The sequence below is a fragment of the Lingula anatina genome, chromosome 2, assembly GCF_051362555.1.
Source record: "Lingula anatina isolate TDL-2025a chromosome 2, LinAna3.0, whole genome shotgun sequence".
Lineage (NCBI taxonomy): Eukaryota > Metazoa > Brachiopoda > Lingulata > Lingulida > Lingulidae > Lingula > Lingula anatina.
The window spans coordinates 31,828,348-31,840,473 of NC_141768.1; the positions used below are offsets into that span (position 1 = coordinate 31,828,348).

General features: G+C 38.0%; 1 protein-coding gene across 1 annotated transcript; it reads left to right on the plus strand.

Annotated features, from left to right (window-relative positions):
- Nucleotides 1–1,542: 1,542 nt before the first annotated feature.
- LOC147763598 (uncharacterized) lies at nucleotides 1,543–5,097 on the plus strand. Its single transcript, XM_087006202.1, has one exon. The coding sequence runs from the start codon at nucleotides 1,587–1,589 to the stop codon at nucleotides 4,425–4,427; it is 2,841 nt and encodes a 946-aa protein (XP_086862328.1). The 5' UTR covers nucleotides 1,543–1,586; the 3' UTR covers nucleotides 4,428–5,097.
- Nucleotides 5,098–12,126: the final 7,029 nt, after the last annotated feature.

The following is a 12,126-nucleotide window of genomic DNA, read 5'->3' on the forward strand; positions in this document are numbered from 1 at the left end:
ACCGTTAACAACGTTCCTTTGGCGCGGCATACTTTTGGCGGGGATCAGCGAATAGAGAATGAAATCAAACCAGTCATTTCCCTGTCTTCAGTAGAAATCTACAGCTACTGTTGGCACGCTAGCTTCCCAAATGTTTACTACAAAACCATCCTCCACTCCATTCGTAGTCAGTCCTTCTACCGTCTTGGGCTTGGTTCAAGTTGCAAAATGTTGTCGGATTGTATGTGCAGTTATCCTGAGCCTAAACTCTACATACGGGAGGAATCGCTGATGGGTGTAGAAATAGGACGGAGTGTAATTCTGACCTTAGATCGTTCTATGGTGTGGACAGCAACGATCTCAACTCACCTGGTGGAAATGGTCCAGATTCCACATTCGCTGTTTGTTGAGAAGGTTTCAGATTTCACCATGTTTTATAAAGTTGATACTTATGCCAAAAATATAAATACCATTGGTGCAAACTTAACTGTGAGGAATGGGTCTCAGTTCTGTGTTGGCCCTTTGTGTTATTTCATGCTACAGGATAAACTTACTGATAAAAAAGGCTATTCCTGGGAAAAAGCTCGACAGAACTGCAAATCAGAAGGAGGAGACTTGGCAACATTTCAAGATCAGAGCTATCTGATAACACTGTTGTCGTTCATTGCAAGCTATCCCAGTGAAAGCTGGTTTGAAAATATATATGACGAGCACCGCTTCATTGTGTTCGTAGGCTTACATACATCGAAGGTAAATACAAGTAATCAGGATTATTATACCTGACTCCCCCCCCCCCCCCCCCAATCTGTATGCCTGTGAAAAATTCTGAAGTAATGGGCATATTTTACCGGGTATACGCTAAAGTTTAGATTGCATTTGCCATGCAGAAGTCCGTGCGGTGTTCGTGTACTGTCCGAAAATCCTTTTTCGTGCGGCGTCTTTGCGGAGGCAGGCGGTGGCCGTGATAAATCATTTGAAATCGTAAGGATCCTTGACCGCTGTAACCTCTTCTATTTTGGCAAGCTAAATAAAAACTTTTGACAAATTTTTAAAATCGTATCCCCGCAGGACATTGCATTGCCGTAGATGACATCGCACATGTGCCCGTAAGGGTATTGGTGAATACGGTGATCGTGATAATGGTTAAACCTGTTGTTGGTCTTATTCCCTCCCACCTTTGCTCGTTTTAGGATGCATAACAACAGAAAAGATGTTTAAAACTTAAATTGCATGATTTGGAATTTTCCGTAGGCCCTACTAGCCATGAACGATGTCAAAAAATCGTACGGAATATCATCAGGCGTTGCCCGTGGCAAATATAATCTATGCTTTATATCAGTACGGAGGTAATCGAACTATTAGAACATTGATATATTTATTAAAATATTATAGCTATCATATGTCAGTTATTTCAAAAGTTTTTCATTCTTTTTATACGTGTTCATGATAAAGTCTCACTGGGTAAAAACCCAAACGTTACTTGTTTGACCACCGTCCTGAGCAATGTGTATGGCGGACGATATTAAACTCATTTCAAGTACCTCACACAACCTTACCGTTTTTTTCCTCTTTCTTAGGGTCGCCAGGTCTGGGTTGACGGCAGCCAGATGGTATTTTCAGATTGGTCAGATTCTCTCTATGACAGACGGCACGTAGAGGAGCGTTTCCGCACGGCGTCTCAAGTAAACAACGGTGCCTACGCGGACTGGACGTTCCTGAGGCGATCTAGCGTCCTTGACGTGCGCCAGCCGATGAAAGATCGAGGTTTAGAGTGCACGGTAATGTTTGTCATCTCTCCACATTATTCAACAAACTGGGTTAAGGTTCCGTGTTCACACACTTTTAATGCTGCAACTGTTATTTGTAGCAAGGAGCCAGAAAAGGGTTGTTGCAGGACACAGGTTGTAACTCAGGATGTTACAATAACAAACAGCAGTTGTCCAGTGTTTCAGTTTACATGTGATGACGGATCATGTATTGGTGAAGATCAAATATGTGATGGCGTCCAAGATTGCCCTGACGGCAGCGACGAGATATCTGTTAACTGCACTTCTAAACATATACAACAATGTAAGGATGGCGGACACTTGCCCTTGTCCAGGTTTTGCGACAGAATCATCGACTGTAAAGACGGTTCAGATGAAAATAATTGTTTTTATGCTGATTGCAAACAGAATGAATTCCAGTGTAAAAACGGGTATTGTATTTCCAAAGAAAAACAGTGTAATCTGTTACAAGACTGTTCTGACGGCTCAGATGAGCAATCTTGTGAACAAGAATACAGAAACAGTTCGGATATTTACTTTTGCTTCACGAAGCACACTATCCCTTCTCAATATATAAATGACGGACATATCGACTGCGCCGGTCCGATTGGAGAGGACGAGGCAGAGCGATTGCCCAGTCCGTGTGATAAATACAGTAAAAAATCAAAATTATTCTCCGTCATGAGATTAGACGATACGTCGCCATCCCCATCCTCTGATCCTCGCATTGAACATTGTTATCATGATTTAGATGATTTTAACGAACTCACGGGTTGTCGAAATGGAAAGCATTTAAATCAGTTCACCCATAGGTTTGCGCATTCAATGGGCGTTCTCTACCAACCACTGTGCAAAGACTTTTTGTGTGAGAAATCAGGGTATGTTAAATGCCGGAATAATTATTGCATTAATGTGAGAAGGGTTTGTGATGGAATACGCCATTGCCCAGACGGAAGCGACGAAATGGACTGTGAAATATATTCTTGTCCAGGATTGTTCAAATGTCGCAGTAAAAAATACTGTCTCCATCAGACTGAGGTCAGTGATGGTAAAGCTGATTGCAAATTCAAAGATGACGAGAAATTCCGTGGTTTTGTTTGTCCATCCACGTGCGACTGTCTGGGGTATTCGGTACGCTGCGAAAACCAAAGGCTGTCTCAGATACCCGACTTGCTTAACCAATCTTTAGTGCGCGCACTTTACTTCAGCGGAAACTCACTGGTATTTCACAAAGGGTTTATCCATCTTTATAAATTGTTAATAGTTTTAGATCTATCTGATAACAAAATTGCTAACCTTGTCCCGGGAATGTTTGAAGGTACTTTGAATCTACGAAAAATTGATATATCTAAGAATAATATTTCGAAAATAACAAAAGGGGTTTTCATAGGTCTGAGGGCACTAGAGGTTATTTTATTGGACCACAACCCGCTTATCACAATTGAAAGTGAGGCATTTTTTCAGATCCCATCCTTGAAATATCTCGATCTTTCCATGCTCGGAATAAGGCGGGTTAAAGATTGTGCTTTGAGCAATTTGCCACGTTTGGCATTTTTGAATATGTCAGGAAATAATTTAGAATATTTCAGGTCAAGTTCATTTTGCGGCAGTACTGCACTGGCGGCTTTCGATCTTTCAAACAATCCGATGACTGTAAATTCGTCGACCCTAAACGAACAACAGTTTGCATCAGTGTTTCTGCTAGCTGAACACTTTCTACTATGCTGCAGGGAACCGAATCCTAAAGTTTGTTTCCCTTCAGTAGACGGTCTAACTTCATGTCAGAAACTTCTACACGTTGAATATATCGGCATAGTACAAATATCTTTTGTTTTCGTTGGTATTTTATGCAACATTTTGATGTGTGTTCTATGCCGATTCAAGGAACGGATTATAAAATGGACTTTGTTCATGGTTACCGTGTCGGAAAGTCTATTGGCAGTTACAGTTGGGACTGTTTTAAAGGAGCACTTAGAATCGCTTGGATCGTACTGGCTGACAGCGCAGCATTGGGAGAGATCATTTCTTTGTTCTCTGGCCGTAATTCTGAACGTTTTCTCCTGTACCGTGGTCCCTTTCTACTTGCTATCGATGACGTGTTGCCTTGCGTTGCAAAAAAAGTATCAGAAGCGCTCTTTCTGGACGAAACTCAACGTCATATCGCAGTGTTTCATAACCGTTTTACTCCTTATCATTATTTGGTTCTCTGTCCAAAGCAGAAATGAAGATATTGCACCTCGTGGCTGGTCGCCTTTTATTATTAATAACAAGACGCTCTTTAATCAAGTGTCAAAATTTGTAATTACTGGATCTGTCGCTTCTTTGCTAGCAATGTTTTCAACGCTCTTCATCGCCTTTTCAAATGGCAGTCATCAAGATAAGTTTTCTTTTATTGAAACTTTTTTCGTAATATTCATTTCTTGTTTGACCGACTTCGTTCGATGGGTTCTATTGGTTTCAGCTATATCGATCAGTCATTTATCAGATATTACGGAAGCCTGGATCCAGTTAATGTGGCAAAGTGCTAGGCCTATTGTTTGTTTTGTTTTATACTTCTTGTTTCAAGAACTCAAACGTTGGTTAAAAGATGATCGTGAGACTTCAGTAAAAAGAATTAGCACAGCAAATAGTTTTACATTTGGTCGAGAAAGAAGCATAACCGAGACGAATATTGATGAGTAAGGACAAACCAAGACATTTTTACGCGCCAAAACTTTTATGAGACTGTTATTATTTGTGCACTAAGGACTAAAGTTCATAAGATTTTTAAAAATTATTTGTCTGCTTGAAAAACTTTGTTACGGAAAAAATACTAGACAATACAGTCAAATTAAATATCACGTCTTCTTTAATTCAGTGTGGGGGTGACGACGGGGTGAAACTGGTTCAACTACAGGTGTATGGATAAGATACTCTCCTACGTACCCTTTTCGTTTTTTTGGAAAAGATATTAAAAAGTAGGGCCAATCAATGTTCAAGGACCCTAGTTTAAAACCAGCTCAGTGTTACGCTTAGGTTGTTCAAACATTCTAAAAATTGCTCGGAGAAAAACGTACACTTGACCTATCCTCTTCCACGGTGGCAAATTATATAGGGAAAAACGGGCAGAACCAAATGACTGTCTATTTATCTAGAGATATATCTGTGAATATCTGTGAAAATCAATCTGGTAGAGGGTACATTTGACCATAGCCAGCCAGTGATATTCATTATGTTGTTTTGTTTGGGGTAGGTAGGCTCTGGGATTTATTTCATGAATGGTGTGTTGTAAATATAACATTGGTCAAAAAGGTTGTCCCACCCCCATTTCCAAGTACTTTTATTTGCAAATAATCACCTCACAACTGTAAATTGTTAGAAATTGTGATTTTTTATTACAGATACCGTGTCTAACATGATTATTGGTTAAAAAATACAACATAGTGGTGAAAATATACACATTTATACCATTTTTACTAAATGGTATAAAATGTGTATATTTTCACCACTATGTTGTATTTTTTTAACCAATAATCATGTTAGACACGGTATATTTATAAGAGGTACCCCCTCAAATCCACTGTTTCACTGTGACTTCTACATATGTAAAGAAATGTCTATTAAATTGAAAAGACGCCATCAAATGTCACCAAATTGACACACAATTAGCATTAGGGTGTGTTCGTTATTTATGTTTGTTGTTGTTTTATTATGTTACGCATTTATGTTGCAGTAAATTGTAAATAAATCGATCAGATAGTGATGAGTTTCGAATAAAAAATGCACTAAATTCATCCTGCCTTCTCCCCATGAATCAGCTTATTCTCATGAAAGAGATATCATTTCTTTATCACTTTCTGAGTAACCAGGGTGACTTTGGTGGTCCAGATAGCATTTGATACTAAGTATACGAATATATCAGTATTAACCGATTAAGTACAACTTTTAAAGATATTAATGTTAGGTATTTGATGAAAAGACCTTTGTGATACATATATGATGTCTGAATGCTTAAAAGTGGTTTTGGTTATGCCCCAACATTTCCACCATATTGTCTTCAGCTCTTCACAACTCATAAAAATGAAAAATTCAGTTCCCCTACATGTTAACTATTTTGAACACGGTAGATATATACTAGTAGCGTTAAAGGTTTTACGTGTGAAATAGCCAAGACGGGAAAATGCTGCGAAAAGTATCTTTTTGAAATCATAGATATAAGCATGTTGATAATAAGTGACGAGTTGGTAATCGATTTTTATATTTTCATTTCCGATCATATTTTATACTTCTATTTCCGAGTTAAAGAATGTAATATAATTGTGCTAATTAAAATTTTTACAACCGTCTCATTTCAATACGTATTTAAGCTGGTTGATAGATATACTATAGAGACTTAGAAACGTGTTTTCTGATTGTTTCTTTATGCCACAAGAGAGATACATGTATGAAAAGAGGTAGTTATTAAACTTGTGAGCAATTACTTTAAGAAAATGTATTCCTTTAACCAATTAAAATTTATGAAAAATTGACATTATTATTATTATTATTATCATTTAATAGAATATTTTCCTAGTGTCAATGTTTAATTACATTTTTTTAGTACTGAGTCCACATATAAAATAATTTCACTTTCTTTTAAATTGTGATATTTTGATTTTGATTTAAAGGCACACAGTGCTTGTCAGACTTTTATCAAGAAAATAATATCCTGAAAAAAAAATCAGAAATCCACCCCACTTCTTTATCACCAATTAAAGCATACCCTTATCCAATACCGTTGACAAAAGTACGATGTATGAAAGTTTTAAAAACTAATTGCCGAACAATCCGTCTCATTGCGTTGTACAATGGATATAAACCCGTTTTCGAGTTGTGATTTTCAAAATTTGTCGCCACTTACACATTTTTTTCTCGAGTATTCTGGCGAGTTGTGCAAATTTGACTTTTTAGCAGTTTTTAAATTGGAGAGTATTTATTTTCATTACAAAAGGGGTTTTCTTGGAACTAAGAATGGGATTTACTGATCGTAATGCTGTGAACTGTTTTGAATACTGTGCATGATGATTTACTGTTGAAATTTCTTGGGAGATTAAATGTTAGCTACAAATGGGACTAATGCTCAACGTGTGCCTTCAACGTTTGTTTTTACTTTAAGGATACTGGAAGGGTTTATCATCATCCGAAAATGAGTTTTTTCCTGCATCTAGTTATTCAATAATGCATCTACCTTTGTATAAAACTCTTGAAATATAAAAAATATCGGCGTTTAGATTTCTCATTGCTATGCATAAGCATACATGTAGGCGACTCAAAGAGCACAATCAGAAAAGCGGACTAACAGACCCGCGGATCAGATAAGGCGACCCCCTAAAAAGGTTGCCGCTTATTTCCTGATAAGACACTGAATATATTCCCCATGGGGACTACGTAACAAGCATTCAAGTGAGTCGGTCATATTTGATTCGATCGTTATGGGGTTATGAGCCCCTTATTACAGATTTTCATTAAACAAAGGCATTATTTTGTTTTGTCAACGATAAAATTTCAACTAAGGCTTTTAAGAAAACTCGCTGGTAGGGTTTTAGAGTACTAAATGGTATCATTAAATAGGCGTAAAAACTGTGTTCGTGGGTGCTTCGGTAAAAGAGTAATTAAAGAAACCGATTTTCCATTTTTATTCCAAAATCGCAATTATCATGTCACCCGTAAGATGGCATTTGTGTAAATGTTAATTAATTTAGTCACTAAATACTGAAAGTTTTAGAATGATGTAATCAATCATATTTGTTTCTTTTTGTGTTAACTTCTTTTTGCGTTTTTATCAAAAATTCACAATAAAACCATGCTTACATTCTTACTTAACCAGTAAATAGATAAGCGCATATACACCTGTTTTTAGGTAAGCACACATATTCTTTACGTCAGCGAGCTTCCTAGAAAAAGAAATAGGTTACGACAGCTACAGACATGTTTATAAAGTATGTCTATGTATGAAAAATGATATTTGTAGTTTAATCATAGATAATGTAACAACTTGACTTTGTTTAAAAAAATTAAAGAAGCATAAAAACAAATGTTGTGAGAATTCTGACTGAAGACTTTTTGTGTTGATCTATAGTCTAGTGGAATTTTTGAAAAAAGGCTCTGCATAAAAAGCAAGAGGTATTGTGATGTAAAAGTTGAGAACGAGGCTTATAAGCATCATTTGGACATGCTGAATCCGATTAAAACGGTTCCAAAGTGAAATATTGCGTTATTGTCTAATTTGCAAAAACAAAATGGCCGCCAGATTTCCAATTTTCTGCAATATCTCTGTAACTAAACGAGCGAATATGAAAAATGAAGTGTCTATACCTAAATTTTTAAGGCCAGGGAATATGATTAAGACATTTCTGATAGAATTAGATTTATTCAATTTTCCTACACACACAAATAAGCAACCGCCATTACTGAAAACCCGTTATTCTCCTTTATCTCTGTAACTAGGCAACCCACACGTATGTTCTCAGGGTCAGGGAATGTGATACATCAGATGTCAGATGCTCCTTTTTGCAAATTAACTACCTTTATTAACATATTCACTGGTTCCTGTTGATACTAAAAGAGTTTAATGGAGCCAATTGTCTATGAAGTCGCATGCATCACAAAGTTTGTACCTCAACCCAGATTTGTGGTATTTGCACCGAAGTGGCCTGAACTGTTTCTGGCAGGTGCATGAAATCAATTCTTGGCAACCTTCGGAAATTGGGCTCAATGACATGGGGATGGGCCTTAATCCTGATTAATTATGTTTCTATCCCATGTCGTCAGGTGCAGGAAGTTCAGGAACGGGGCAGTGAGCATTTCTCCAGACCATCTCCATTGCTTGGTAATGTGCTTGCATCAAGTGGAAGCGGAGAGCACCGCTTGTTGATGGCATAACCTCCGGTCTACCCGGCCTTGCAAACAGGATATGTCTTGCTGCATCAACCGAGTCTGTTTTCTGCACACCGTATATTCTGCAAACAAACGATTCGACGACCTAATGGTCTTCTCTGTGAGTTCACCCATAACTAAGTCTGTGAGCAATTGATGGTGTACATTGAAGACTCTCCAAGATGACTTCTTGGTGAGATTTGCGATGTAGGATGTGGTGTCTTTAATGCATGAAATGGTATCAGACCTGTTGCTGAATCTCACGATAGTCTTTTGAATGCATCAATGGGTATGTATCGCCGTTACTTTGTTGTACCGGACATCATTTACAGGCGTTCGCATTGTACACGTGGAGAGTGGGAAACCAAAAGCACAGAAACATCCGTGTCCCTTGATTAGACAACTTGATTTTTCCAGCTTTTTGGAAGAGGCACATCACGACTCTTCATAAGTCGTCTGATAATCACTGTTACATGATACTCTTTTTTCATATAAGAGATTCAAGAAATTTGGACAGTTCTGAAATAAGTTTATTCAGTACAAAAAATGTTTCGAGTATTTTAAAAAGTTTATTAAGATACTCAGGAGGAATAATAAGAAAATTATCATATCAGCGCCCTCTATCATTTATCGCTATCTTCACTAGCACAGTAGGATGAAATTCATGGACACCGTCACAATCATGTTAAGATAGGCTCTTGAGGTCAAATACTGTAGCATTTACACTGTTTTAACTCAACTTCCTCCTTTCTCCCGGACCATTACATACCTGTCAACATTGGCAATTGCCAGAGAGAGAGATTCCCGCGCACGACCTACTCCCCCACCTGACACACACACACACACACACACACACACACACACACGCAAAAGCTATTTTTTATGCTTTGGCAAGAAACGCCTCGGTTATAAATGTGTTGTAAGCAGTTTGCTATAATAAAATACTTTGACTATACAAAATGATATAGAAAAATTAAATCGGCAATTAAGATTTTATAATGTTCCAATGCAATTAAGTCTTTCAATGTTTCAAGAATTTTACCAGCTGTTTTACAACTTAGTCATACTAACAGACTGTTTTAACCAATAATTAAAACAAGTCCATTTTTGCGCTCCGATATTTCAGTCTCCGTTGTGTGGCTTATTGCACACCTCAAGTAGAGGTGACACTCACGTCGTTAGCCTAACTTTTTATGTTACTGGAGCATTTTTTTAATATTGTTGAGGTTTCTTTGTGAAGTCCCAAATATCCTACTTCGTAACAAATTCATTTTTTTTAATTAAAATTTAAAAAATGAAAGAAAATTATCATTCTGTCCTTCAAACAGCAATCTTAATATTTTTAGCCCATGGCCTATTTGGACATTTCGACAATTCGGCTCATTCATTAGCACTTTTGTTTTATGTTATGTGATGTATATTCTGGATTGTCGCGCATATAGGCCGCAGTGTACATGTATAAATGAAATGTGCAATATTTCATGCCAGCACTAGTCGGCAAACATACTTAATGTGAAAATTAATTGCTGACAGTTTGTGTAGTTCAAAAATATCAATCTTTGACTCCACGTAAACTCTGTCGGCACTTTATGTTCCATTTTTAACCTAATTTAATTTAAGTTCCTTTCGTAGCGTTGACGCTTTGCCAGTTAAGGATGCCAGTAAACACCAAAACGCTCTCAAAACTCAATTTCCCCGACTCTCTCAAATCTTTTATACCATCATCATACCCTCCTCCCATCATTTTTGTGCCGTTTTATATCAACATATTTCCTTTTAATCCAACTACTGAAAAGTTCGTCGACCTTTAATTTAAACTAAACAGCATGTTGTCATTTCCAATGGCTTATTAGGTCATTTCTTTATGAACATTTCATCCCCCTCCCCGTCTCGCGTTATGTCTTCACTAACACAATTAGGTGATATTTGTGGAGTCCGTCACAATCATGGCTGAGACCACATCAAAATCAACACACTGCAGCCTCTGGCTACCCTCTACCAGGGCCATAGATTGATTTTTCACTAGATATTCAAAGATGCGTTTCTGGTTAAATAGATGGATAATATCTGTACTGCAAAAGCAAAAAATGTCCACAGCACATTAACTGCGGCCTTGGTAGAGGGAAGCCTACGGCTCATTTGCCGTATTAACTAAGGTTTGAAATGTCTTCACAGTGACAGAGAACATATTTTGGATTAGCAAGAAAGATTAAGAGGTTAAAAACGCGTGCGAGAGAGAGAGAGAGTGTGGGGACAGACAAGTTAAAAATAGGTTTAGTCGAGATATTAATAAAATCAAAAACCAAATTAATATTAAATATTAAATTCCACTCTGTCGTCTTATGTCGGATATCACTATTGGGGGAGATTATCATTATCAGCGTTCTGCTAAAGCCAGGCTACATTTTTCACGATGAAATCGAAATCAATTTGCCGTGTTTATTGCACCGTAAAAGTGTATATGGACAAGCACGTTCGGTACGGGCGCCGTACCATTTGTCCCACAAGACTGAGGTAAAGTAACGGACACCCCACGAGTAGGGACATATGGGCAATACATGGACACCATGTACGGGCATCGTATACGACAAATGTAACCTAGGATTAGATATCTGGTAAATTCTTAATATATTTGGTCGGGAATTATGCGTACAGTTTTTGAAATGTTTGTGGGCGCACCTGAGAGAAATTTCGGCCTTAATTTTTTTTTTATTGTTGTCAAAAACTGTTTGTGTTTGTATGTGTGTGTGTGTGTGTGTGTGTGTGTGGTGGGCAGTGAGTATTACTTGTAGGCTACATGTACAGCCTATGCAAATATACATTGCCTTCTATACTACTACTCTAAATACTGCTACTATAACTATCACAGTCGACGACTGCATCTTGTAGGCCTACTACTACATGCACTGCTACTACTACTTACACCGCCACAGTTAAGCTGAATCGAGTTTCCAGAAATTTCTTTTAGATGCTGTCGGACAACTTGAAAATATTTGTTCCCCGTGAGTTAGTAAGACTGTTGTAACGAACTGACCTTTTTGTGTCTCCCTTCCTTTCCCCTACATCCATCCCCGTTATCCTCCCCCTCCCCACCCAACTATATTCCCTGTCAGACATTCCAATCATTGCAATGCACGTACATGCTATCTCCCTCCTCTCCCCGTCCCAGGTGATGACTTCTCTAACACAATGGGGGCGATATCTGTGGAATCCGTCACAATCATGGTTGAGACAGCATCAGAATCAGCTGGAGTCTCGCTTGTATTGTTGTAAGGACAGTAGTAACCCCTACCAGGGCCACACAGAGCGTAAGAGAGTTACCTAAATGGACCCCCCTCCCTCGCCCTCGACACGGTAGGGTGATAAATTGGCAGCTTTAAAGCGAGAAGTAAAGTTCAGAAGAAATTGCGAAAGGTAGCAAAAGCCTTTGCAGAGTATTTACGTGTTAAAAGACCTCATAAAGTGAAGAGTTCCAGTTAAATGTACC

What these genes read in the sequence shown, in the direction of transcription:
- LOC147763598 (XM_087006202.1), top strand. Translation starts at nt 1,587, where the DNA reads ATGGTATTTTCAGATTGGTCAGATTCTCTCTATGACAGACGGCACGTA.